General features: G+C 44.3%; 2 protein-coding genes across 3 annotated transcripts in view; both read left to right on the top strand.

Moving 5' to 3' along the window:
• Positions 1 to 16,179, top strand: part of LOC106588717 (thrombospondin type-1 domain-containing protein 7A-like) — a 165,408-nt gene extending 149,229 nt beyond the window's left edge. The window contains exons 25-28 of the mRNA XM_014177994.3: positions 6,759 to 6,841; positions 8,707 to 8,920; positions 9,476 to 9,563; positions 13,060 to 16,179. Coding sequence (XP_014033469.3) covers positions 6,759 to 6,841; positions 8,707 to 8,920; positions 9,476 to 9,563; positions 13,060 to 13,150 — 476 coding nt within the window. The 3' untranslated portion in view covers positions 13,151 to 16,179. The remainder of the gene's footprint in view (positions 1 to 6,758; positions 6,842 to 8,706; positions 8,921 to 9,475; positions 9,564 to 13,059) is intronic.
• A 7,594-nt stretch (positions 16,180 to 23,773) lies between these two features.
• The window catches only part of LOC106588718 (neurexophilin-1), a 41,669-nt gene continuing 37,800 nt past the window's right edge, over positions 23,774 to 27,642 (top strand). Inside the window, exon 1 of one of the 2 annotated variants that reach the window (XM_014177995.3) lies at positions 23,774 to 24,366. In XM_014177995.3, coding sequence (XP_014033470.1) covers positions 24,313 to 24,366 — 54 coding nt within the window. In that variant the 5' untranslated portion in view covers positions 23,774 to 24,312. The remainder of the gene's footprint in view (positions 24,367 to 27,642) is intronic. The other variant, XM_045709723.2, reaches the window with a different exon arrangement.

Raw genomic sequence — 27,642 nt, 5'->3', positions numbered from 1 at the left:
TCTGTATACCCCCCCCCCCCCCCACTACCACTACAGTATTCCTCCTCTGTACACCCCCCCACTACCACTACAGTATTCCTACTCTGTATACCCCCCCACTACCACTACAGTATTCCTACATTGTATACCCCCCCCCACTACCACTACCACTACAGTATTCCTACTCTGTATACCCCCCCACTACCACTACAGTATTCCTCCTCTGTATACCCCCCCCCCCCCCCCCCACTACCACTACCACTACAGTATTCCTCCTCTGTATACCCCCCCCCCCCACTACATCTACAGTATTCCTCCTCTGTATACCCCCCCCACTACCCCTACAATATTCCTCCTCTGTATACCCCCCCCCCCCCCCACTACCACTACAGTATTCCTCCTCTGTATACCACCCCCACTACCACTGCCACTACAGTATTCCTCCTCTGTATAACCCCCCCCCCACTACCACTACAGTATTCCTCCTCTGTATACCCCCCCCCCCCCCACTACCACTACAGTATTCCTCCTCTGTATACCACCCCCACTACCACTACCACTACAGTATTCCTCCTATGTATACCCCCCCCCCACAACCACTACAGTATTCCTCCTCTGTATACCCCCCCCACTACCACTACAGTATTCCTCCTCTGTATACCCCCCCCCCACTACCACTACAGTATTCCTCCTCTGTACACCCCCCCACTACCACTACAGTATTCCTACTCTGTATACCCCCCCACTACCACTACAGTATTCCTACTCTGTATACCCCCCCCCCCCCCACTACCACTACCACTACAGTATTCCTACTCTGTATACCCCCCCACTACCACTACAGTATTCCTCCTCTGTATACCCCCCCCCCCCACTACCACTACCACTACAGTATTCCTCCTCTGTATACCCCCCCCCCCACACTACCACTACCACTACAGTATTCCTACTCTGTATAACCCCCCCACTACCACTACAGTATTCCGACTCTGTATTCTCCCCCCCCCCCCCACTACCACTACCACTACAGTATTCCTCCTCTGTATACCCCCCCACTACCACTACCACTACAGTATTCCTACTCTGTATACCCCCCCCACTACCACTACAGTATTCCTCCTCTGTATACCCCCCCCCCCACTACCACTACCACTACAGTATTCCTCCTCTGTATACCCCCCCCACACTACCACTACCACTACAGTATTCCGACTCTGTATTCCCCCCCCCCCCCCCCCCACTACCACTACCACTACAGTATTCCTCCTCTGTATACCCCCCCCACTACCACTACCACTACAGTATTCCTCCTCTGTATACCCCCCCCCCCACTACCACTACAGTATTCCTACTCTGTATACCCCCCCCCCCCACTACCACTACAGTATTCCTCCTCTGTATACCCCCCCCCCACTACCACTACAGTATTCCGCCTCTGTATTCACCCCCCCCCCCCACTACCACTACCACTACAGTATTCCTCCTCTGTATACCCCCCCCCCCACTACCACTACCACTACAGTATTCCTACTCTGTATACCCCCCCACTACCACTACAGTATTCCTCCTCTGTATACCCCCCCCCCCACTACCACTACCACTACAGTATTCCTCCTCTGTATACCCCCCCCCACACTACCACTACCACTACAGTATTCCGACTCTGTATTCTCCCCCCCCCCCCCCCCCCCCCACTACCACTACCACTACAGTATTCCTCCTCTGTATACCCCCCCACTACCACTACCACTACAGTATTCCTACTCTGTATACCCCCCCCCCCCCACTACCACTACAGTATTCCTACTCTGTATACCCCCCCCCCCCACTACCACTACAGTATTCCTCCTCTGTATACCCCCCCCCCACAACCACTACAGTATTCCTCCTCTGTATACCCCCCCCCCCCACAACCACTACAGTATTCCTCCTCTGTATACCCCCCCCCCCCCCCCCCCACTACCACTACAGTATCCCTCCTCTGTACACCCCCTCACTACCACTACAGTATTCCTACTCTGTATACCCCCCCACTACCACTACAGTATTCCTACTCTGTATACCCCCCCACTACCACTACCACTACAGTATTCCTACTCTGTATACCCCCCCCCCCCACTACCACTACAGTATTCCTACTCTGTATACCCCCCCCCCCCACTACCACTACAGTATTCCTACTCTGTATACCCCCCCCCCCCACTACCACTACAGTATTCCTCCTCTGTATACCCCCCCCACTACCACTACAGTATTCCTCCTCTGTACACCCCCCCCCACTACCACTACAGTATTCCTACTCTGTATACCCCCCCCCCCCCACTACCACTACAGTATTCCTCCTCTGTATACCCCCCCCCCCCACTACCACTACTGTATTCCTACTCTGTATACCCCCCCCCCCCACTACCACTACCACTACAGTATTACTCCTCTGTATACCCCCCCACTACCACTACAGTATTCCTCCTCTGTATACCCCCCCACTACCACTACAGTATTCCTCCTCTGTATACCCCCCCCCCCACTACCACTACCACTACAGTATTCCTCCTCTGTATACCCCCCCCCCCCACACTACCACTACCACTACAGTATTCCTACTCTGTATAACCCCCCCACTACCACTACAGTATTCCGACTCTGTATTCTCCCCCCCCCCCCCACTACCACTACCACTACAGTATTCCTCCTCTGTATACCCCCCCACTACCACTACCACTACAGTATTCCTACTCTGTATACCCCCCCACTACCACTACAGTATTCCTCCTCTGTATACCCCCCCCCCCACTACCACTACCACTACAGTATTCCTCCTCTGTATACCCCCCCCCACACTACCACTACCACTACAGTATTCCGACTCTGTATTCTCCCCCCCCCCCCCCCCCCCACTACCACTACCACTACAGTATTCCTCCTCTGTATACCCCCCCCCTACCACTACCACTACAGTATTCCTACTCTGTATACCCCCCCCCCCCCACTACCACTACAGTATTCCTCCTCTGTATACCCCCCCCCCACAACCACTACAGTATTCCTCCTCTGTATACCCCCCCCCCCCACAACCACTACAGTATTCCTCCTCTGTATACCCCCCCCCCCCCCCCCCCACTACCACTACAGTATCCCTCCTCTGTACACCCCCTCACTACCACTACAGTATTCCTACTCTGTATACCCCCCCACTACCACTACAGTATTCCTACTCTGTATACCCCCCCACTACCACTACCACTACAGTATTCCTACTCTGTATACCCCCCCCCCCCCCACTACCACTACAGTATTCCTACTCTGTATACCCCCCCCCCCCCACTACCACTACAGTATTCCTACTCTGTATACCCCCCCCCCCACTACCACTACAGTATTCCTCCTCTGTATACCCCCCCCACTACCACTACAGTATTCCTCCTCTGTACACCCCCCCCCCACTACCACTACAGTATTCCTACTCTGTATACCCCCCCCCCCCCCACTACCACTACAGTATTCCTCCTCTGTATACCCCCCCCCCCCACTACCACTACTGTATTCCTACTCTGTATACCCCCCCCCCCCCCCACTACCACTACCACTACAGTATTCCTCCTCTGTATACCCCCCCCCCCACTACCACTACCACTACAGTATTCCTCCTCTGTATACCCCCCCCCCCCACTACCACTACTGTATTCCTCCTCTGTATACCCCCCCCCCCCCCCCCCCACTACCACTACCACTACAGTATTCCTCCTCTGTATACTGTTGGTCTAGTCCCCCCCCACTACCACTACAGTATTCCTACTCTGTATACTGTTGGTCTAGTCCCCCCCCCACTACCACTACAGTATTCCTACTCTGTATACTGTTGGTCTAGTTGGTCTAGTCCCCCCCCACTACCACTACAGTATTCCTACTCTGTATACTGTTGGTCTAGTCCCCCCCCCCACTACCACTACAGTATTCCTACTCTGTATACTGTTGGTCTAGTTGGTCTAGTCCCCCCCCCCCCACTACCACTACAGTATTCCTACTCTGTATACTGTTGGTCTAGTTGGTCTAGTCCCCCCCCACTACCACTACAGTATTCCTACTCTGTATACTGTTGGTCTAGTCCCCCCCACTACCACTACAGTATTCCTACTCTGTATACTGTTGGTCTAGTTGGTCTAGTCCCCCCCCCCCCCCCACTACCACTACAGTATTCCTACTCTGTATACTGTTGGTCTAGTCCCCCCCCCCCACTACCACTACAGTATTCCTACTCTGTATACTGTTGGTCTAGTCCCCCCCCCACTACCACTACAGTATTCCTACTCTGTATACTGTTGGTCTAGTTGGTCTAGTCCCCCCCCACTACCACTACAGTATTCCTACTCTGTATACTGTTGGTCTAGTCCCCCCCCCACTACCACTACAGTATTCCTACTCTGTATACTGTTGGTCTAGTTGGTCTAGTCCCCCCCCCCCACTACCACTACAGTATTCCTACTCTGTATACTGTTGGTCTAGTCCCCCCCACTACCACTACAGTATTCCTACTCTGTATACTGTTGGTCTAGTTGGTCTAGTCCCCCCCCCCCCACTACCACTACAGTATTCCTACTCAGTATACTGTTGGTCTAGTCCCCCCCCACTACCACTACAGTATTCCTACTCTGTATACTGTTGGTCTAGTTGGTCTAGTCCCCCCCCCCCCCCCCACTACCACTACAGTATTCCTACTCTGTATACTGTTGGTCTAGTCCCCCCCCCCACTACCACTACAGTATTCCTACTCTGTATACTGTTGGTCTAGTCCCCCCCCCCCCCCCCCCCCACTACAGTATTCCTACTCTGTATACTGTTGGTCTAGTTGGTCTAGTCCCCCCCCCCCACTACCACTACAGTATTCCTACTCTGTATACTGTTGGTCTAGTCCCCCCCACTACCACTACAGTATTCCTACTCTGTATACTGTTGGTCTAGTTGGTCTAGTCCCCCCCCCCCCCACTACCACTACAGTATTCCTACTCTGTATACTGTTGGTCTAGTCCCCCCCCCCCCCCCCACTACCACTACAGTATTCCTACTCTGTATACTGTTGGTCTAGTCCCCCCCCCCCCCCCCACTACCACTACAGTATTCCTACTCTGTATACTGTTGGTCTAGTTGGTCTAGTCCCCCCCCCCCCCCCCCCCCACTACCACTACAGTATTCCTACTCTGTATACTGTTGGTCTAGTTGGTCTAGTCCCCCCCCCCTCCCCCCACTACCACTACAGTATTCCTACTCTGTATACTGTTGGTCTAGTTGGTCTAGTGTCCCCCCCCCCCCCCACTACCACTACAGTATTCCTACTCTGTATACTGTTGGTCTAGTTGGTCTAGTCCCCCCCCCCCCCCACTACCACTACAGTATTCCTCCTCTGTATACTGTTGGTCTTGTTGGTCTAGTCCCCCCCCCCCCCCCCCCCCCCCCCCACTACCACTACAGTATTCCTACTCTTTATACTGTTGGTCTAGTCCCCCCCCCACTACCACTACAGTATTCCTACTCTGTATACTGTTGGTCTAGTTGGTCTAGTTCCCCCCCACTACCACTACAGTATTCCTACTCTGTATACTGTTGGTCTAGTGTGTCTAGTCCCCCCCCCCCCACTACCACTACAGTATTCCTACTCTTGTCTCCGATACCCTTCTCTTGTATATATTGATTTATCCCAGTGTAGTTCAAATAAAAGCCTAGTGAGAAAACAGCGAGCTCCTTTCTTTTTGCCTTGAGGCAGTCCACTGCATTGATGGGACGATGGGAGGGAATCTCCCTGAGGCGATAAAGAGATAGGAATGGGGCCAGGGCTGGCCTACCTTCCCTTCCCAGGCATGGTATGTCCCAAATGGCCCCCTATTTCCTAAATAGTGCACTACTTTTGACCAGAGTCCATAGGGCTCTCTTCAAAAGTAGTGCACTATGTAGGAAATAGGGTGTCATTTGGGACGCAAGAATGCTGTCCTTGATATCTGAAGGTGTATCAGTGTACATCTTACAGTGAGTGCATCATCTCACCACAGTACACACAAATCATCTGAGACCCAGAGAGCTCAGTCTGCTTTCCTGTTTATCTAAGTGTGTTTTTGGAACTGTGTGTTTTTGTCTCTGTGTTTTGGGAGGCGTCTTGAGCAGCTAGCTATCTGTGAGGGGAAATTAATTGGAAAGCATTGGAGGACCCATTGTTGTTGCTTGCCTCCTGCTGTGGAATGAGAGACAGAGAGAGAGAGAGAGATCCATGTTGCCTGCAGCACAACAGACTGACAGAAGTACAGTAACAAATACAGCAGTGAAAGCTTCCCAACAATGTGGACCGCATGTCCGCTGCTCTGCTGTGTGTGCGTTTGGACGTGGTTAACTATAAGTCCCCACAAGAATAGTAAACAAACATTTGACCAACTGGGGACAGTTAGTCTCCACAATGTCAAATGCTATTTCTATGAGGTTTAGGGTAAAGGTTAGAATTAGTGTTAGAATTGGTTTAGGGTTAGTTTTAAGGTTAGGGGTTAGGGAAAATACGTTATTGAATGGGACTGAAATGTGTGTCTCCATAGGCTCGTTGCACAAGACTGTGTGTGTCTGCTTGTGTACATCTTGTGTATACATGTATGTGCTTGTCTACCTGCATTAGTGAGACAATAAAATGTACAGCATCTTTATGTCATAAAGGGAGACCTCTCCCTATGGCACCCTCACTTTCATCCCCTCGCTGCCCCAAACCCCTCCCTACTGACACTTGCCCTCTGACCTCTACCATACAGGTGGCTGCCCTATGACGGCCCAACCCGTGGCAGACCGATCATGTGACCCAGCCTGCAACAAACCACGCTCCTTCTGCACAGAGGTGATGGGGGAGGGAGGGAGACACAGACAGACAGACAGACAGACAGACAGACAGACAGACAGACAGACAGACAGACAGACAGACAGACAGACAGACAGACAGACAGACAGACAGACAGACAGACAGACAGACAGACAGACAGACAGACAGACAGACAGACATGTTATGTGCAGATGAATTCCCCTGTAATTACTGCATCTGCCGTAGCAGGAGAATACTACATACATGATCAACAAGACTATTTTCTTTTTCAATTATACTTATTTTCTCAATTAAACTCCATCTCACATTATCAAGCATCTCACATGAAATCCCAGAACCAGTACAAACAACATTAGACATAAATATATATATATATATTTTTTTTTATTCAATACAATACAGTACGGTATTCTTCAACCCAGTGGTATTCAAAGGGTGTATTTGATTCTCAGTTGTATGTAAGAGAGAAACATCCCATAATATTCAGCCTGGTCTTTGAAGTGGAGTTTGTCCCTCCTCGGGCTGAGCGCTTCCAGCATTTGTGTTCACTACAAACGGAGTCAATTTCCTGGACACACCGGGGGACCGATTACATGGGTACACTGGGAGTGCTTGTGTGTGTGTGTGTGTGTGTGTGTGTGTGTGTGTGTGTGTGTGGGCTGTGTCTGTGTCTATGGGGGATCGGCACCATCTATACACACACCCATGTCAGAACGCATCAGAACCAGTCACTATTACTAACACCCTGAACCAGGACTCAGGCCTCTAGTCAGTGCTGAGGGAGCTGTGAGAGAGCTACAGCAACATGTCTAGCTGGATGTGGCTCAAATGTCTGTTCTCTTTCATGTTTGTGTTGTTAGTCATCTTGGCTGTGTAAATGTGTTTATGACTGTGTGTAAATGTGTTTATGACTGTGTGTAAATGTGTTTATGACTGTGTGTAAATGTGTCTCTTGTGCCAGTGTTATTTTGTGCTTGTAGGTGTGGTCGTGAGTGAATCTAATTTGTTCTGTCCATCATTCCCAAATTTTATGTTTGTCTGTGTGTTCATGAAGTTGTGTGTGTGTGTGTGTGTGTGTGTGTGTGTGTGTGTGTGTGTGTGTGTGTGTGTGTGTGTGTGTGTGTGTGTGTGTGTGTGTGTGTGTGTGTGGTGTGGGGGGGGGGGAGTCAGCCGTACAGCCACTGTTTGCATTGTTGGTATTTAATCTCGGGGTGATGAGAGAAAAAAGGAAAGAGGGGGATGAAAGATAATGAAAAACCCCTGGGTTGGCAGAGGAGTGATCTGAGAGAGCTCGAGTGATGAGCGAACAGAGAGAGTGGAAAGAGAGAAAGAATAGGGGAAGCCTTTGGGCTGGCGGGCTGTATACCCCAACCCCAACAGACACCAACCTATAAATCTCAGAGCATGAATTTCTGTCTGATCTCTCAATGCAGCACTAGCATCACAAAGGGGATTGAAACGTGTGATGGTTAATGTTAATACTGCCAAGATATGAGCCTGAGCTAAAGCTGAGTGATGATTCATTCGATTACACCCGGGAATATTTGATAAGAAATAACCTCACTTTAATCCAACTTGGTGCTTAGCCAGGTCACCAGCCTCCGACTGTATTATTTGCTGTAGAGACGAAACTGACAAAAATGCCTTGCGTCTATGTTTTGATTTTATAATGTGTGTGTGTGTGTGTGTGTGTGTGTGTGTGTGTGTGTGTGTGTGTGTGTGTGTGTGTGTGTGTGTGTGTGTGTGTGTGTGTGTGTGTGTGAATTGTGTGATACTCATGAAGTGCACCAATTGCTAAACATCTCCAACACACCTGCAAAGCAACCCCTTGATGTGCAACTGCATTTCACTAATACATGTGTGTACCTCCCTTCCTGTCCCAGGCGGGGGTGTGTGGCTGCGAGGAGCGCTACACGGAGGTGATGACTTCAGACGGCCTGCTGGACCAGTGTACGGTGATCCCTGTGTTAGAGATCCCCACGGCGGGGGACAACAGGGCTGATGTGAAGACCATCAGGGCGGTCAGCCCCACACAGCCCTCCAACAGCCTGCCTGGCCGAGCTGGACGCACCTGGTTCCTACAGCCATTCGGACCAGGTACTCTAACCAGACAGATTTACTCTAGCAATTTACGGGACAGTAGGAACCATCCAAGACATTTGTTCTTGGTTGTTATTATGTTTTATTTTGAATCTTGTTAGAATATCGGCCTATTACTTTGTAGAAAGTAAATGTGAATATATTCAGGAATTATAACAGAATTTGCTACAGAAAGCCAACCATTCTGCATTGTCATTCCCGGTAGCCACAAATTGTTTTTGCACAAATCCCCTAATGCCGTCAAGACATTTTATGAACAGAAGTCTCACACCACCATTTAAATTTAGGATTAGGCCCAGAATTTCTCACCCTCAAAATAGCCATAATTTCAATTCATGTATGATGTGATGTGCTGGATCTTAATATTTACAGCAAAATTAAAGCACAATCCACCAACGATCATTTACACACAATAGATGACCTGGAAAATATTTGGTGTACTGCTGCCCTCTTCTGCACAGGATTGGATCTGCACCAAAGCCATTGACATTATAGTGTGAGCTGGAGTTAGTCCCCTGTCAGTGCACTAAGTGTGTGATGTGTTCTCTACAGATGGTAAACTGAAGACGTGGGTCTACGGTGTTGCAGCCGGAGCTTTTGTTCTCCTCGTATTTATAGTCTCCATGACCTTCCTAGCCTGGTAGGTTAACCTGTTTGATATTTCTTGAAGTATGTCATTCATCTGTATTTTTTATTTGAACTTTATTTAACTAGGCAAGTCAGTTAAGAACAAATTCTTATTTTCAATGACGGCCTAGGAACAGCGGGTTAACGGCCTTGTTCAGGGGCAGAACGACAGATGTGTACCTTGTCAGCTCAGGGATTCGATCTTGTAACCTTTCAGTTACTAATCCAACACTCTAACCACTAAGCTATGCTAGTGGTCACCTGTATGTATGTATTTACACTGACCTAAAATATAAACGCAACATGCAACAATTTCAAAGATTTTACTGAGTTCCAGTTCATATAAGGAAGTCAGTCAATTGAAATACATTAATTAGGACCTAATCTATGGATTTCTCATGACTGGGAAGCAGATATGCATCTGTTGGTCACATATACGTAAAAAAAGATAGGGGCCTGAATCAGAAAACCAGTCAGTATCTGATGTGACCACCATTTCCCTCATGGAGCGCAACACATCTCCTTCACATAGAGTTGATCAGGCTGTTGACTGTGGCCTGTGGAATGTTGTCCCACTCCTCTTCAATGGCTATGCGAAGTTTCTGGATATTGGCGAGAACTGGAACATGCTGTAGTACGAGTCAATCCAGAGCATCTCAAACATGCTCAATGGTTGACGTGTTTGGTGAGTATGCAGACCATGGAAGAACTGGGACATTTTCAGCTTCCAGGAATTGTGTACACATCCTTGCAACATGGGGCCGTGCATTATCATGCTGAAACATGAGGTGATAGTGGCAGATGAATGGCACGACAATGGGCCTCAGGATCTCATCAAGGTATCTCTGTGCATTCAAATTGCCATCGATAAAATGCAATTGTGTTCGTTGTCCGTAGCTTATGCCTGCCCATACCATAACCCCACCGCCACCATGGGGCACTCTGTTCATAATGTTGACATCAGCAAACCGCTCGCCCACACAACGCCATACACGCTGTCTGCCATCTTCCTGGTACAGTTGAAACCTGGATTCATCTGTGAAGAGCACACTTCTCCAGCGTGCCAGTGACCATCGAAGGTGAGCATTTATCCACTGAAGTCGGTTATGATACTGAACCACAGTCAGGTCAAGACCCTGGTGAGGACGACAAGCATGCAGATGAGCTTCATTGAGACGGTTTTTGACAGTTTGGCTGGTCTCAGACAATCCCGCAGGTGAAGAAGCCAGATGTGGAGGTCCAGTGCTGGTGTGGTTACATGTGGTCTGCGGTTGTGAGGCTGGTTGGAAGTACTGCCAAATGATCTAAAACGATGCTGGAGGCGGCTTATGGTAGAACAATTTACATTAAATTCTCTGTCAACATTTCTGGTGGACATACCTTCAACCAGCATGTCAATTGCACGCTCCCTCAAAGTTGAGACATCTGTGGCATTATGTTGTGTAACAAAACTACTAATTTTAGAGTGGCCTTTTATTGTCCCCAGCACAAGGTGCACCTTTGTATTGATCATGCTGTTTAATCAGCTTCTTGATATGCCACACCTGTCAGGTGGATGGATTATCTTGGAAAAGGAGAAATGCTCACTAACAGGGATGTAAACAAATGTGTGCACAACATTTTAGAGAAATAAGCTTTTTGTTCAAATGGAACATTTCAGGGATCTTTTATTTTAGCTCATGAAACATGGGACCAACACTTTACATGTTGCGTTTATATTTTTTTCAGCATATTATGTATGTATGTATGTATGTATGTATGTATGTATGTATGTATGTCATCACCTGTATGTATATGTCTTCATGATCACATCAGTTTCATTTTTACCCATTCATTTTAATTTCAAGTCATGACATTATCTGTACTCTCCATTTTTCTTTTTCTTTCCATCTCTCTCTCCACCTCATCCATTCATTCCTCTCCCCATCTTATCCGTTCATCTCTCAACCCCCCCCCCCCCCCCACCATCAGTCGGTGGTACTCGAACCCTGACCAGTGTACTGATACGGTGGTCTGGATGGAACAAAACAATCATACCGTGGCTTATACGTGTCCTGACTGCCAGCATGAAGCACACGAACTAGAACAACTACAACCACAAAATCAACACTATCACCAACAACCATATAATGAACAACATCAATATCAACTACAACCACAACAGCATCAACAAAAAAACATAACAATGAACAAAAACACCAACAACCACAATGCATTGAAACACTCATAACTTAGGGGTCCTGACCTAACGGCGGCCCTCGCTGCAGTGTTCACACAATCTCCCGTACCCCTTCGTCTTTCTCTCCTCCCCACATCTGCTGTCACATGTGCCTGTCCGACCAATCACATGGAGTTATTGATGGAGGTGAGCAGGAAGTCATCCCCCATGTCCCTCTGTTTGACCTCTGTTCCTGGATTTTGTTTAGTAGTCTTGAGCACCTCCATACTTAAACATACTTTTGTACGGCATCTATTTTAGGAAGTCATTGGTTATTTGTTGAAGGACTTCCTAATATGGATGCCATATTTTTGACATTTCAGGGACACAACATTGACATCACAGTAAAATGATGATCAGCTTTCACTTTCAGTAGCATACTGCCCTCTTGTGGCCAGATGGAAGAATCACTCATGACCACAATTCAATGATCTCTCATCCCTTGCCATTCAATCTCTTATTCATTCCACCCATTATTCCCTATCCATTCATGATGGACATAAGACACATTTCATAAGATATCCTATTTACATTTGATATATATTTATCATTGTCTCCCGTCCCTGTGTTTTCTATGTGAAGTTGTGATGTGTGATATATTAGAGCCTGCCCAGACATACTATAGTGTTGTCCTCATTATGTACCTATAGCTAACTGCCTACACTGTCTCTGTTTGCCATAGCCTAGTTTGCATTAAGGTGAGTGGGAACTGTTCTGGGCTGAAGAAAAAGCTGCTTTCTGTACTGTGCTTGTCCGCTCGTCATCTTCCTTCAGAGTCCAATCTCTCTCACATGCCTCAATATAAAAACAAATAATAGCAGCTGTTGAAATTGTCCATGAAGTGTTGCATCATCCACTACAGCATCACTTCAATGCTAGGACAAGGGCCACTCAAATGTGCTTCTGAAATGTGGCTCACTAACTAGTGCTTTAACCAACAAGGACAACGGCAGTATAGGAACAGAATCATTAGCTATTTGAATATTGCCTTTGCATGATGGAAGAACTGACCGTCTACTAAAAGCATGGCCTTCAGCAGAGTGATGCACGTAGCTCTGACACGAGGCAAATTACCCAACTGAAAGTTGTGGTGTTTTCAAAAGATAGCAGAGCAAGCTCTGTGTATCAGGTTGGGGTAACAGGTGGGGGTAACCTGCTATGGATAAATCCTTTATTGTTATTATGGTATATAGGCCTACATATTAAGGCTATGGGTATCTACATTTCCTCTTCAATAATTGAAATATAAAACATGTAATAGCAATGTTTTCTGCCATTTTTTATTTCCTAGTAAAAAGCCAAAGAAACCCCAGAGAAGACAGATGTATAACAACCGGCTCAAGCCCCTGACCCTGGCCTACGACGGAGACGCTGACATGTAAACCTCCTCCGAATCTACTGACAGAATCATTTTACACTGACGTTGTGGAGACTGTCATCGTGGAAACAGACAGACAGGTTGTCAAGGAGACCCATCTTTGACCTTTCTCCTCAGGCAACCAGTGGGCGTGGCTTAAAACATCTGGAACTCTGGGAAGACTTGGGTTATGTCACGGATTTATCAACAACAACAACAAAAAAAGCAAAAAAGAAGTCAAACAGAAATCGAGTCATGTTCGTTCATTAGTAGCCTAGAATCTTCCTTCCTCAATATTTTTTATTTATTACATTTTTGTATACTTTGTTTCACAAGAGCCTTCACAAACTCTATCTTCTTCTTAAGGAAGTCTGCCTTTGCTTATCTGCCATTTACTACTTTTTTCTGTCAAATAAAAACATCTTTCAAGATGAAGGTTGTTGGAGAGGGCCCTGAAAAAACAAAGAGTCCTTCCTTCTTGGCAACAGCTGCTCTGTTGGAAATTAGATGAGAAATACGCAATGCTTTTTTAAATTATTCCTGGAGAAAATGGCTGCCTCTCTATTTTTCTTCTGGACTGGATCCTTTTCCCTAGAAAACAAAACAAAGCAAAAATGTCCTAATCTTATAGAAACGCTGTCAACCTTTGTAGGAAATCTCTGCCTGCCTCTCCCTTTCTCTTCCGTTTTCAGGCTCAATATTGCACTATATTAGTGCAGCATGATATGTTCTTATTTCTAGGAAGCTGCCTCTCAATACAAGATGATGTACAGTCTTGTGCTAGAAATGTAAAAAAAAAAAAAAAGTAGACCTTTTTTCAAAAACAAATGTTGCTTCTTTTACCTCTTGTATGTGATATGATAAAAGGGCGGACGATGCCATGTAAATATAATTTATTTACCTTTGTAGTATGTACAGCTGCATTTTACCGACACGGGTTCAAATTGTATCTGTTTTCAACTGTGCTTGACTGAGCTTGCCTGGCACAATGGAACCATTGGAATTGTCCCAAAAGTGCAAACCCTGCCCATCTGCCACTCCAGGCCAGGCTCAATTAAATGCAGAAAGTATTATAAAGAATACAAATACTATTTCAACCCAGGTCTGAACATGTCTCATTCTCTGCCTGCCTGACTTTATGTTTGTCTCCTGTTGGTTTCTCTGACTGTTGCTTTGATGGCTTATTATGGTTAATCATTGTTTTTCCATTTCCTTTAGTAACTTTATTCAACATCTCAAAGACCTGAATTCCATCAAACGTGCACTGCAGGGAATCCCGATTCCATGTGGCAGAAAAATCACAAGGCTCTCGTACTGAAAAAAAAAAAAAATAGCTAATTCAAGGAACTGTTTCAGGGTTTGTTGAGAGAAATACGGCAACAATTCTATTTGATGATGTTATTGAAAGGGTTTATTTTCACGGAGCAAAAACGATGTGCTTTGTATCCCCTTTGCGAGTTTAATAGAATCTGGTCTTTGTTGTTAAGTCAGAAGGGTGTGACTGGGTTCACAATTTCTTCTTTACCTTCTGATCCACCAGAAGAAAGTGGGTTCTCTTTATATCTTGTTCCGCCAGAAGAAAGTGGGTTCTCTTTATATCTTGTTCCGCCAGAAGAGAGTGGGTTCTCTTTATATCTTGTTCCGCCAGAAGAGAGTGGGTTCTCTTTATATCTTGTTCCACCAGAAGAGAGTGGGTTCTCTTTATATCTTGGTCTCATATCTACTGCTGTGTAACATCCTCAATCCTAACTAGAACAGCCTACTTGTATCCAAACTGCTTAGGCGTATTGCTATATACATATCATACGTGATCTCTCAATACTGCTCCTATTCAGTGTGGCTGTTGCATCGGTTGAGGGATGCGTGTGACTACAATGTCTACAATAATCACTCACGCACATTTATGCTTCAGTCTTTCTCCCTGCCTTGGTGCTATTCTATAATGTGTTCTGTATTGCAAAAGCTAGATAGAACGCAACCTAGGTAGCCACAATAACACTCCAAGTAATTCAAAGGAACAGATGCAGCAAGGCCTTAGATGTAGTTCAAGCTTTTCATGCTAATGATGCAATGACATATCTGAAGAGTCAGAGTCCTCTGCCTGAAAACAGGTTATATGCATAATATTGGCTATGGCAGACTGGCAGTTGATAGTGCAGACTGTTTATTCAGTGTTGTAGATGGACAAACCTCATGTAAAGTAAATGAATCAGTTACAGCCGACTATTCTCCAAGGGGATTGAATTGTGGTGGTAGAGACAGACGGACATTTGTTTGTTGACAGGTGGTCAAAGGGATGTTTACTTTTTTTCAATTAACTTTCATAAATTATGAGTTGTAATTAATGGGTGCATAATGTTTTTCTTTCATAATTATTTATGCATTATATATAAATATGTTCCTTTTTTACTGCGCAAATTAAAGTTAAAAAAAAATGAAGTGTGTGTGTGTGTGCGTGGTGCGTGTGCGTCTGTGTGCACGTGTTTAATTATTCTTGTGGGGACCAGAAATCCCCACCAGAATAGTAAACAAACAACAATTTGACCAACAAGGGACATTTTGTTAGTCCCAATGAGGTCAAATGCTATTTCTAGGGGGTTTAGGGTTAAGGTTAGAATTAGTGTTAGGGTTAGAATTACGTTAAGGGTTAGGAGCTATTTTTTGTTTTAAAGTTAGGAGCTAGGGTTAGGGTTAAGGTTAGGTTAGGTTTTTGGGTTAAAGTTAGGGTTATGGTTGGGTTTAGGGTTATGGTAAGAGTATGGGTTAGGGGTTAGGGAAAATAGGATTTTGAATGGGACGGAAGGGTTAGGGAAAATAGGATTTTGAATGGGACGGAATTGTGTGTCCCCACAAGGTTAGCTGTACAAGACAGTGTGTGTGTGTGTGCACGCGCATGTGTGTTACTGCCTATGTGTGTGTAATGTAAATTATCTTTGCTAAAGCGATACGGATAATTACCTTGTTAAAACAAAGTCGCAGGGTTCTGTCCTTTTCCTACAGGTTGTTTATATGTATCTGACCAGTTGCTTATAATAAATAAGAAAAACGAAATAATTGTGTCAATACCCTCAATGAAAATGCTCTCATTATATCCACCTTATTAAAAAACATATGTGTTGTTGCATCAGTCTATGCCACTAGATGGCCCTAGAACATTATTTAAGATATTCTTCCCATTCCCTCCAGCTAGCTCTTTGACGAATCTATTTCTCCCCTCCTCCTCTGCAACGGAACCTTTGACAGAAGAAGAAATAGAAACATTCCGCTGAAGAAGCAGAATCTGTGAGAAACTCAGACCTATGACTCACAGAGGTCACAAGGAACACACATACTGTTCAGACACACACAGGTCAGAGGACAGACGGGGCTTTGCTGAAGTCTGAGGAACTGGAGCTATCCAACTGTACTTAAATCGCACTCTGTATGGCCTGGGCGATGGTGTGAATATGTTTCTTAATATTGTGCTTTATTTACTTACTTGATCATCTTTGTTCCTAGTTGGAACATAAAGCTTCCACGAGAGAGCGCCATTGCAGCCAATTTTGTTTTTTGGGGTATGGTTTTCTAGGCTTTTTCATGACAGGTACTTCCTAGGTAATAGTTTTGTAGGTATGCTGTTATCAGGTTGTTTCTAAGTACATTCCAGATCATTTAGGAAGTGTAGAATAAAACGTTACCAAGATGGGAGACACTGGTTCTGTCCTAAATGGTACCCTAGTCCTTATTTAATGTACTGTAGAATTGGACCCTGCTTCTCACAGCAGGGAAATAATCCTGCAGCAACAGGAAATGTGAATCATTCTGTGGATTATAATCAATGGATATACTTTGTAGGGCTTGATACAAATCAAGTCTGAAAACAATATATACTTATACACAGAACAAAACATTAAGAACAACTGCTGTTTCCATGACATAGACTGACCAGGTGAGTTCAGGTGAAACCTATGATCCCGTATTGACGTCACTTGTTAAATCCACTTCAATCAGTGTAGATGAAGGGGAGGAGACAGGTTAAAGAAGGATTTTTAAACCTTGAGACAATTAAGACATGGATTGTGTATGTGTGCCATTCAGAGGGTGAATGGGCAAGGGAAAAAACGTAAGTGTCTTTGAATGGGGTATGGTAGTAGGTGCCAGGCGCACTGGTTTGTGTCAAGAACTGTAACACTGCTGGGTTTTTCACACTTAACGTTTCCTGTGCGTATCAAGAATGGTCCACCACTCAAAGGCCATCCAGCCAACTTGACACAACTGTGGGAAGCATTGGAGTCAACATGGACCAGCCTCTCTATGGAATGCTTTCAACACCTTGTAGAATCCACGCTCCGATGAATTAAGGTTGTTTGGTATACTTAGTGTATATTTAAACATATAAACTTTAAATACACCGCAATTAGCATTTCCTGCTACGCAGCAAATTTCTCTGCAACAACAGAGTGATCGAATTAAGATGGCAGATCTGTACCTTTGATCAGGGCCTGCACTAAATAGGGTTATATGCTGCCATTCCTCCACTGAATCATTTGATTGTCCTCTCTGCTTATTAAAGACATGTTTTGGTCTGAATCAATCTTAATCAACCAAAGTCATCACACTGGCACAATTGTAATCATTGATCAGGTAGACTAACCACAAACGGTCTGTGTGGCCGTGGTACTATCGGACAATCAGCTCCTCTCATGTCTCCATCATCCATATACATTCCCCCTGCCAAGAAACAGGGAAGTCCTACAAGCTGACCAAAGCAATTACGTGTGTGTGTGTGTGTGTGTGTGAGTTCGTGCTCATTCCTAATCAATTAACTCCCGTTGTGATTCCACTTCCAATGTTGACTTTATCTCGACCTCTGAGTTATCAAGATCCAGGGAAAATTTGATTGAGAAAGAGAGGAAATGGGAAGCACCTAAGAGCATCTGGGTATCTTTCTCTCTCTTTCTTTCTCTCTCTCTCTCGCCCTCTGCTTCATAGAGGACAATCATTTTCTGTCTGTTTCCCGAGGCCTGGACATCTTACATCTCCAACTGATAAAACTAAGTACTAGCTGGCTCCATTAGTGAATTGGCTGTATCTGTTTTTAAAGACATCAGTGATGTAACAAGTCGAGGCCACTGCCCACTACTGCTCCTGCTGACGATGTCTGGAAGATAGCCTGGAATTACAAACTTTGGGGAGCACAACTTAGCTCCTCAACATGATGTTCGTCATAGCTGCAGCTGAAAACGATTTTTTTTTCTTTTTTGTGACCGCTTAAACTAGAAACATTTCCCTAATTGTCACACTGGCCCGTTCATTTAGAGAACTTGGAGTGCATCTGCAACCTTTCATCCACACAATGACAAGCATTCAAACATTGTTTCCTCTCATCCTTTCCTCCTCCTGTCTTTCTCCTCTTGATCCAAAAGCCTGCAGGCTGCAGTCAGTCTCACACACACACACACACACACACACACACACACACACACACACACACACACACACACACACACACACACACACACACACACACACAGGGTCTAATTGTGATGGGGAGGAAGTACTTGATGGTGATGGCTGCCAGCTGCATCCTGTGACTGTCATTCTGATCCCACATTTGTCTCTGTCATCTCCAAGATTCCTCCCTCCGCCCAACTGCCGCCTGCATGCTTCCACCCGCCTGACCATACATCCACAGACACCAGGAAGTCCACGCTTTGTACCCACACATGGCAGACCGACGTGCCCACTCTCTCACTATAACCACCCACCAGGCACCTTCCCTCTACCCACCCCCTACCCCTTCTGGTCAGGGGTAAAACTCCTGTTTGACTTGTCTGTCCCCATCTGGATGTGTAGTCAGAGGAGAGTGGAGTGGGCTCTTCAGATGCCAGCTGGTGCATCATGGGTAGGCCTGAAGCTAAGGGGCCTGCTCCCCTCTCCTCTGCTCCCAACATCTGCCCTGACAGTCAGGCAACGAGCCATGCCAGCTGGGCGTATTCATGATACTGGACGGACCAGGCTCTGTCTCCTATACGTACTGCCAACGTCACTCTCGCCCCTTTTCTCTACTCTCTCTCCATCCCCCCTTCATTTCTCTCTTTTCTTTCCCCATTTCCCCTTCCTTTTTGTAATTTATCTCCCCTTCATTAGATCTCTTTCTCTCCCCGTCCCCTCCCTCCATTCTGGGTAGGACTATTAAGGAAGTGACTACTCTGTAATTTTCTGCCCGTTGCTCTTCTTTGCTTCCCCCTTTAGTGAACGGGCACCAAAGGTGTGCCGGGGAAAATTAGCACCACTCGACCTCCAGATAATTCCTTTAACATTTAGAGTGTTTGTTGGAGCGAGAGAGAAAGGGGGGGGGGGGGGGGGGTTGCTTGATGAGGAGGAATATAAGGTTGCTGCTCAATGTTTAGTTAACATAAGTCATTTCAATGGATTTTCTCTCTCTCTCTCTGATGCTGCAACAAATACTAGTTCAGTTGTAACTCCTCAATATGCTACAGGGATGCTGCAATGCTGCTGTGACCTTGAGAATCCTTGAGCCCGGAGAATATTCTCTTTAAAAAATGTTTTAGCCTCTGAAACATGACAAAGCGACCATTGCCAAGGACCTGGCGAAGGTCTTATGCGTTGCCTATTTGTGCGTCTCAATAAATCACAGCGGGAGCATATGCTGCATATTATCCTCCAAGAAAACATTGGCCAATTTCCCATTTTTGAATTCCACTTCACTTCCTGATGAATCGCTGGTATTGAAACCCCAAACCTGGGGCCGTATATATCAAGCATTTTAGAGCACAGTGCTGATCTAGGATCAGGTCCCACCTGCCACATGTATAGTGTTATTCATTGTGATCTAAAAGGTCAAAACTGATCCTAAATCAGCACTTTGGACTCTTGATAGGGGCTCTGGTTTGTGGGTACCTGTCCTGCACTTCCACATTGAGGGGTATCAGAAGGCCCCAGCCTGGGATTCAGCATCATGGCAGGCCTCTAGTGATTTATCCCCCTGGGCTGGTGCTGTGGTTGAGAAGGCTCTCTCTCTCTCTCCTCTCTCTCTCTCTCTCTCTCTCTCCTCTTCTCTCTCTCTCTCTCTCTCTCTCTCTCTCTCTCTCTCTCTCTCTCTCTCTCTCTCTCTCTCGTTCTGTTTCTCTCATGTGAAGGCTACCTGAGCCATTCAGAACAGGAATCCATCAGGGCCAGGGCTGAGTTATAGTGACAGTAGTAGACCGCTGCAATGTTGTAGCACCGAGACAACCGCAGATTTCTTCAACCAGAACTACCCTCCCTGTCTTTTCTTTTCCTCTCTCTTCTCCTGTTTTTTCTTCTTCCTCTAGGACAGCGTTTGAAAGGAAGAAGAGGAGGGCTATCTGTCTATACCGCCTGCAACAAACACGCACTCAGCATGTGCTGCATAGTCCTTTAACCTTGTGCTCTGACAGTGTGTTTATGTATAGTTTGATACTGCACAATAACAGCAACACAGTGCTGTGAAAAAGTATTTTCCCCTTTCGGATTTTCTCAATTTTTTACATATTTTTGATATTGAATGTTATCAGATCTTCAACCAACACCTAATATTAGATAAAGGGAACCTGAGTTTACAAATAACCCCCAAAAATGATGCCCCATTACGTCCTATTATGGCTGGTGAAAACCAAACATTGCATTCCACAGTAAGAACCTCATATCAAAGGTCAAGCATGGTGGTGGTAGTGTGATGGTTTGGGGATGTTTTGCAGCCTCTAGACCTGGACGACTTGCCTTAACAGAAGGAACCATGAATTCTGCTCTGTATCAGAGACTTCTACAGGAGAATCCCGAGTGCTCCCAAATGGCGCAGTGGTCTAAGGCACTGCATCTCAGTGATAGAAGGGTCACTACAGAGACCCTGGTTCAAATCCAGGCTGTATCACAACTGGCTGTGATTGGAAGTCCCATAGGGCAGCGCTCCAGCGTCGTCCAGGATTGGCTGGTGTAGGCTGTCATTGTAAATAAGAATTTGTTCTTAACTGACTTGCCTTGTTAAAGGTTAAATTAAAAATATATAGAGAGATTTAAAAAGAATGTCAGGCCATCTACCTGTGAGCTGAAGCACAGCTGGGTCATGCAACAAGACAATGATCTAAAACACACAATCAAGTCTACATGAAAATAGCTAAAAAGCAACACATTTGAAGTTTTGAAATAGCCTAGTCAAAGTCCAGACCTAATCCCAATTGAGATGTTGTGGCAGGACTTGAAACGAGCTTGAAAACCCACAAATGTTGCTGGGTTACAGCAATTCTGCATGGAAGAGTAGGCAAAAGTTCCTCCGCAGCAACTTGAGAGACAGATCAACAACTCCAGGAATTGTTAAGTTGGAGTCATAGCAGCTAAAGGTGGCACAACCAGCTATTGACTGTAAGGGGGTAGTTACTTTTTCACACACGAGCCATTAGCTGTCTTTGATTATGAAATAAATGAAATAAGTATGTAGATTCCCTTTATCTAATATTAGGTTTTGGTTGAAGATTGAAAATATTCAGTATCAAAAATATGCAAAAGTAGAGAAAATTAAAAAGTGGGCAAATACTTTTTCACTGCACTGTTTGTGCACATGCATGCACACATAGACAGCCTTGAATTAACTTTGCAACTGTGGTATGCAAGATGAACCTTCCACATACAGTACCAGTCAAAAGTTTGGACACACCTACTTATTCAAGGGTTTTTCTTTATTTTTACTATTTTCTATATTGTAGAATAATAGTGAAGACATCAAAACTATGAAATAACAAATATGTAATCATGTAGTAACCAAAAAACTGTTAAACAAATCAAAATATATTTTATATTTGAGATTTTTCAATGTAGCCACTCTTTGCCTTGATGACAGCATTACACACTCTTGGCATTCTCTCAACCAGCTTCACCAGGAATACTTTTCCAACAGTCCTGAAGGAGTTCCCACATATGCTGAGGACTTGTTGGCTGCCTTTCCTTCACTCTGCAGTCCAACTCATCCCAAAACATCTCATTTGGGTTGAGGTCGGGTGATTGTGGAGGCCAGGTCATCTGACGCAGCACACCATCACTCTCCTTCTTGGTAAAATAGCCCTTTCACAACCCGGAGGTGTGTTGGGTCATTGTCCTGTTGAAAAACAAATGATAGTCCCACTAAGCGCAAACCAGATGGGATGGTGTATCGCTACAGAATGCTGTGGTAGCCATGCTGGTTAAGTAGGCCTTGAATTCTAAATAAATCACCAACAGTGTCACCAGCAAAGCACCCCCACACCATCACACCACCTCCTCCATGCTTCATAGTAGGGAAGCACACAGGCAGAGATCATTCGTTCACCTACTCTGGGTCTCAAAAAGACACAGGGTTGGAACCAAAAATCTCAAATTTGGACTCATCAGATAAAAGGACAGATTTCCACTGGTCTAATGTCCATTGCTCATGTTTCTTTGCCCAAGCAAGTCTTTTCTTATCGGTGTCCTTTAGTAGTGGTTTCTTTGCAGCAATTTGGCCATGAAGGCCTGATTCATGCAGTCTCCTTTGAACAGTTGATGTTGAGATGTGTCTGATACTTGAACTCTGTGAAGCATTTATTTTTCCTGCCATTTCTGAGGCTGGTAACTCTAATGTACTTATCCTCTGCAGCAGATGTAACTTTGGGTCTTCCTTTCCTGTGGAGGTCCTCATGAGAGCCAGTGTCATCATAGCGCTTGACGGTTTTTGCAGCAACACTTGAAGAAACTGTCAACATTATTTTTTCCGGATTGACTGACCTTCATGTCTTAAAGTAATGATGGACTGTCATTTCTCTTTGCTTATTTGAGCTGTTCTTGCCATAATATGGACTTGCATTCCAGGTGACTAGTACCTCATGAAGCTGGTTGAGAGAATGCCAAGAGTGTGCAAAGCTGTCATCAAGGCAAAGGGTGGCTACATTGAAGAATCTCAAATATAAAATATATGTTGATTTGTTTAACACTTTTTGGGTTAATACATGATTCCATATGTGTTATTTCATAATGTTGATGTCTTCACTATTATTCTACAATATAGAAAAAAGTAAAAATAAAGAAAAACCCTTGAATGAGTAGGTGTGTCCAAACTTTTGACTGGTACTGTAGTAAGACCCCATGTTCTAAGAATCCCTCAAGTAGGCTACTTATTTTGCCCTCGTTTTCACCTTTAATGAGTTCAAAGAGTTCTGCTTAACCCTAACCAGGGTGGAACATCCTCAATAAGGGAACATTTAGGACTTCTGTCAATGTAGGCTAATCATTCTCAGACTAAATTTAATTAAATGTTTTAGACTCTTACTAAATATAGGCCCTTTTTTTTTACATTAGCATTTGGTTAGACAAAATTCCTTACATAGCCTATAGCCTATAAGAAAACAATGTCATTGTCCAGCTGTGCTGGTTTATATTGCTCTGTCCTTAGGCTTAGACAGTGAGGAAGGGAGCTGGTGCTATAGCCTAGTGAGTGTGTTTGTCCTGGAGTCATGCTGTATACACACTGTGGCTCTCTGTGAATGTCGGCTCGTTTATCTCTCTATCAACCACTCCACCGCACGTCAGTAAATGAAAAGCTTTTCTGTCGAGCTTTAGTGACTGTTTAAAGACTGCACTCTGTGATTCTTTCGTCTCGGACCGATCTCGCCCCGTTGTTTAATATTTCCCTCGCTCCTCTCCTCCCCCCCTTCCTCTTCTCTCTCTCTCTCATGTTCTGTGTGGACAGAGCGACGGAGTTTCTCTCAACCCAGATGTGTAATAGGCGCGCGTTTTCCAAAGGCTCGGTTATAAAGCGTCCGTTATTTATCCGACTACTTTCAACTGTTCTCCTTTTCGGTAAGGAACTGCTCATCGAGCCTCACGCGCACGGCAGGCAGGAAGACAATCAAATCAAGGACTGATCATTTATGATTGCTTTGAATCGAATTTTCATCTTTCAGTTAACTATGAGATTGCTTCAACCCTGCTCTCAGGATTAATTCCTATGTAATCGTTATTTGTTTCCCCCTCTCGTCCAATATCTGTCTCCAAGTGTAGGCTAAGCTTGTTCTGTGGTCATGGGGTGTATAATTTCATTTTTGCCTAGGCTGTTGAGGGTCTTGACCGTTGTGTAAAAGCGGTTACCGCGTGGATTTATGGTCTTCACAGACAAAGAGCCAGCGAAGGGAAACTAGTGGAAGTTTGAGACCAGGAAGAATGCAGGCGACGTGTTGGTGTGCGGTGTTACTCCTGACGCCAGCGTTTTACTTGGTGAGTGGTGCTTTTGTTTGTGTTTGTCAATACTTTGTCGTTTCATTGTTGTCTCGGTGTTTTGTAGTCTTTCAATGACACATTGTACTACAATTACATGTGTAAAAACGCATTCTTATGAAATGCACCTCACTGACAGAGCTGTTGATGCCAACTCTTCACTTCAGGGTTATGTCCAGTGCATAAGCATTGCATAAAAACATTCCGTCGTCCTGTATCAGCGTGTTGGTAGGAAATACAACTTTTTAATTCCACATTATCACGACTGAGACATGGCTGCGCGTGGGTTTTAAAACAGACTATATATCATTTATGCGTTTCTATTTGATCACTGTGGGTTATGGTGTCCAATTAATGGGACTAATTAGTCCAATACATTTTCTAAATGAATGTATGTGGTTATAAGACTGAATTAATAATGATTTAATCTTTGTCTGACCAATTTTTAAAACACATATATCTCAAAGATATAACACATTTAAAGTGTCAAATTAAAACAATTTCCCGAGCTGAAAACGGAGAAGATTGTGGTGCAGTTCCAACACACCGTCTCATGGTGGCGCCATAAACCAAAACCAGCGGCAGGTGCGTCTGAAGGCTACACGTCAACCTTTCAAATTCTCAGTTGCTCCTTTTGATTTTGGCAGTAACCGTTTTTCCTTTCAGTCCGCCACAACAAGAATTATCCCACTCCTAGCAGTTATATTAGACACAACATGGAGGAGAGTGTTTCGTGCGTGATCCGTACAACTCTGCTGAATCTTGCTGATCTCAAAGGGTGTGATAACATTTAAGTTACGCTAGGCCATTGAGTGGAAAGAAAAACAGGTTTCTCAAGCACCAACGTTTTGTTACAAAGTAACAGTAAGACTCACACTCTATCTGATATAAAAAGAATGCCACTTAAATATTTCAAACAAGGTCACTTTCCAAGTAGGCTATATTGTCATTTGTAACAAAACAAAACACACACACGCGCGCGCGCGTTGGGCTGTAGTGTGAATTCTGCAGAGACCTCGAGGAGAGTAGCCTAGTGTCGTCAAAGTATGTAACCTAACCTTCTTTTCCCTGTCACTAACCCAGATAGTCTACCACATCATGCACCTACATGAATCAGCCTCTTATTCTTACGGGGACTCACTCTCTCTCTCTCTACACAACTCAAAATAAGTGTTTATTCCTTCGAGATGAGAGTAAGAGGGTATTGATATCAGGTCTACGGTAGCACTGTGTCAGCCTTTACTGTCCGGTGTTAAAAGAGAATGTAAGTAAAAAGGTTTGTAATATACAGTTCGCAAGACACATACACACACACACACCCGCAAACATACACAAAATGGATGGTCTTCAGGGTATTTCCTTTGAACTTACCTGCAGCGTAATATGCAAGTTATAACAGGACATTTTTCTCCAACACATTTTAGATTTCACGAAATAGACATATTCAACTGGATTCTCTTATAACTGTCCTATTGACACATGGTTTGAATTATTTCATCTGAATAATCCTCACGCAAAACGACCGTTAATCAAACTAAAATGCTTCTAATCAAGCTAATTAATTTACTTGTTGTTTTCTATCGGCCTGATTGAATAAAATGTAATTGCGTAACGAATTAAAATGTAAATTCAGAAAAACATGTCATTATTGTTAGTTGTCGGTGGGGTATTGTCTTACCAGATTATCCAAAATGTGTCTGAAAACTTCCATGACGCATTAGACTATGCTTAAGATGTAGGCATATAGATAGGCCTATAAAGTGTTTTACAAGAAGATATCCTATAAAATGATTAAGAGTGAGGTTTTAATTCATTCCACAGCATTATAATAATTTGAGAGTTCTCAGAACCTATACAGTTCACATTTCTAGCAACATTTATTAATCATAATTCAATTAATCTAACTGTAATCTAAAAGTTTGCGTTACAAATTGTCTCATTTGATTATGTTTTTTTTAAGGATACCGCTAGACTATCTTGTAGGATGTGAACACCACAAACATCTCAGATGCAACATATAGAATAATGCATGACCTGTTTACTATAAACGTTAAATCACAGATTTTATAGGCAAAATTACATTTCCCAGTGTAAAGGGTTCTTTTGAAATTTTCTTCCCTTTTTATTTGACCTCCTCTCGCACAGAATTCCACCTGTGAAATTCAATCAAACAAGAGAAGAAGCGTAATCAAGTGGATTTTCTCATTCAGAACAGGGTTCATGGTTCTGATATTGAAGACGGTTGTTTTACGCACCTTAACACAGCCGGGTAGAATGCGTCCTAATTGAACACATAATTGCAGTGGGATGGAAAATGTGTTTTAAAAGTTTGTTTTGTTCATTCAAACAAGTAAAGATGTGGGCTTGAAGATGAAACCTGAATTTACATAGGCCTAATAGTACGAAATAACACATTTGACGGTCTTCAACCGATTCCCCGCCCTAAAGGTGTTTGTCGATTCAGGTATAGGCCTACTTGCTTTTACGTTTGTGGAAATGCTTTGATTTTGATCAATTCAATACAACGGAATATTGTAGGATTTATTTTTTATATGTAATAAAATTGATTCGTTTTATAATCATTTTTACATGATGATATTGGCTGTAGGTTTTGAGATTAGAAATGAGTCTCTGTAATTTATATCCTACATTTAACAATTCAATTTGTCTTTTGGCTTCGTAAAAAGGTAGACCTATTTCAGTCGACCGTAAAGAGATTATACTATTTTGATTGTATTGTCTTATAGTTGCGAATTGGTTACTGTGAGTTGAATTCTACACCTGGATATCTGCTCTCTCCCTGTCTGCGCTCCACTAAACCTAGATTATTCTTTTCCAGACAGTCGGGTTTATCCATACCTAAAGGGATTACCGTTGAACTTTGACGGTTTTATTTCGTGTTAAAAGCTCTTGTCTCCTCTCTAAGCCTCTTGTCTGAGCGGCGCGCGCCTTGACCTGGATAACACTGCGCTCGCTGTGAAGAACAGTTTATGCAGGTGTTCAGTGGTATAATACAGCGCGCGCCTCTCCGGGAGAGCGGCATTCACAAATGAATATGGTCACTATGGATACAGAATTTAATTACATTTGTCCTTATTATTTTAATTGTTCTAATCCATAGGATTTAAAAGGATTGTATTATTTTGTCGGCTTAGTTGGGAGTTGTGTGTGACGTGTGTTTCCATGTTTGTGTGTCTCTGCTTGTGGGTGCCTTATTGGGTTCATGTGTAGGTGTGTTTGCTATGTATTTTTGTGCATCTTACTTCTGATCAAGCC

This window comes from Salmo salar, chromosome 27 (assembly GCF_965601325.2).
Source record: "Salmo salar chromosome 27, fSalSal1, whole genome shotgun sequence".
In the NCBI taxonomy this organism is placed as follows: domain Eukaryota; kingdom Metazoa; phylum Chordata; class Actinopteri; order Salmoniformes; family Salmonidae; genus Salmo; species Salmo salar.
Note: the sequence above shows the minus strand (reverse complement) of the source record. Positions and strands in the feature narration are given on the sequence as shown.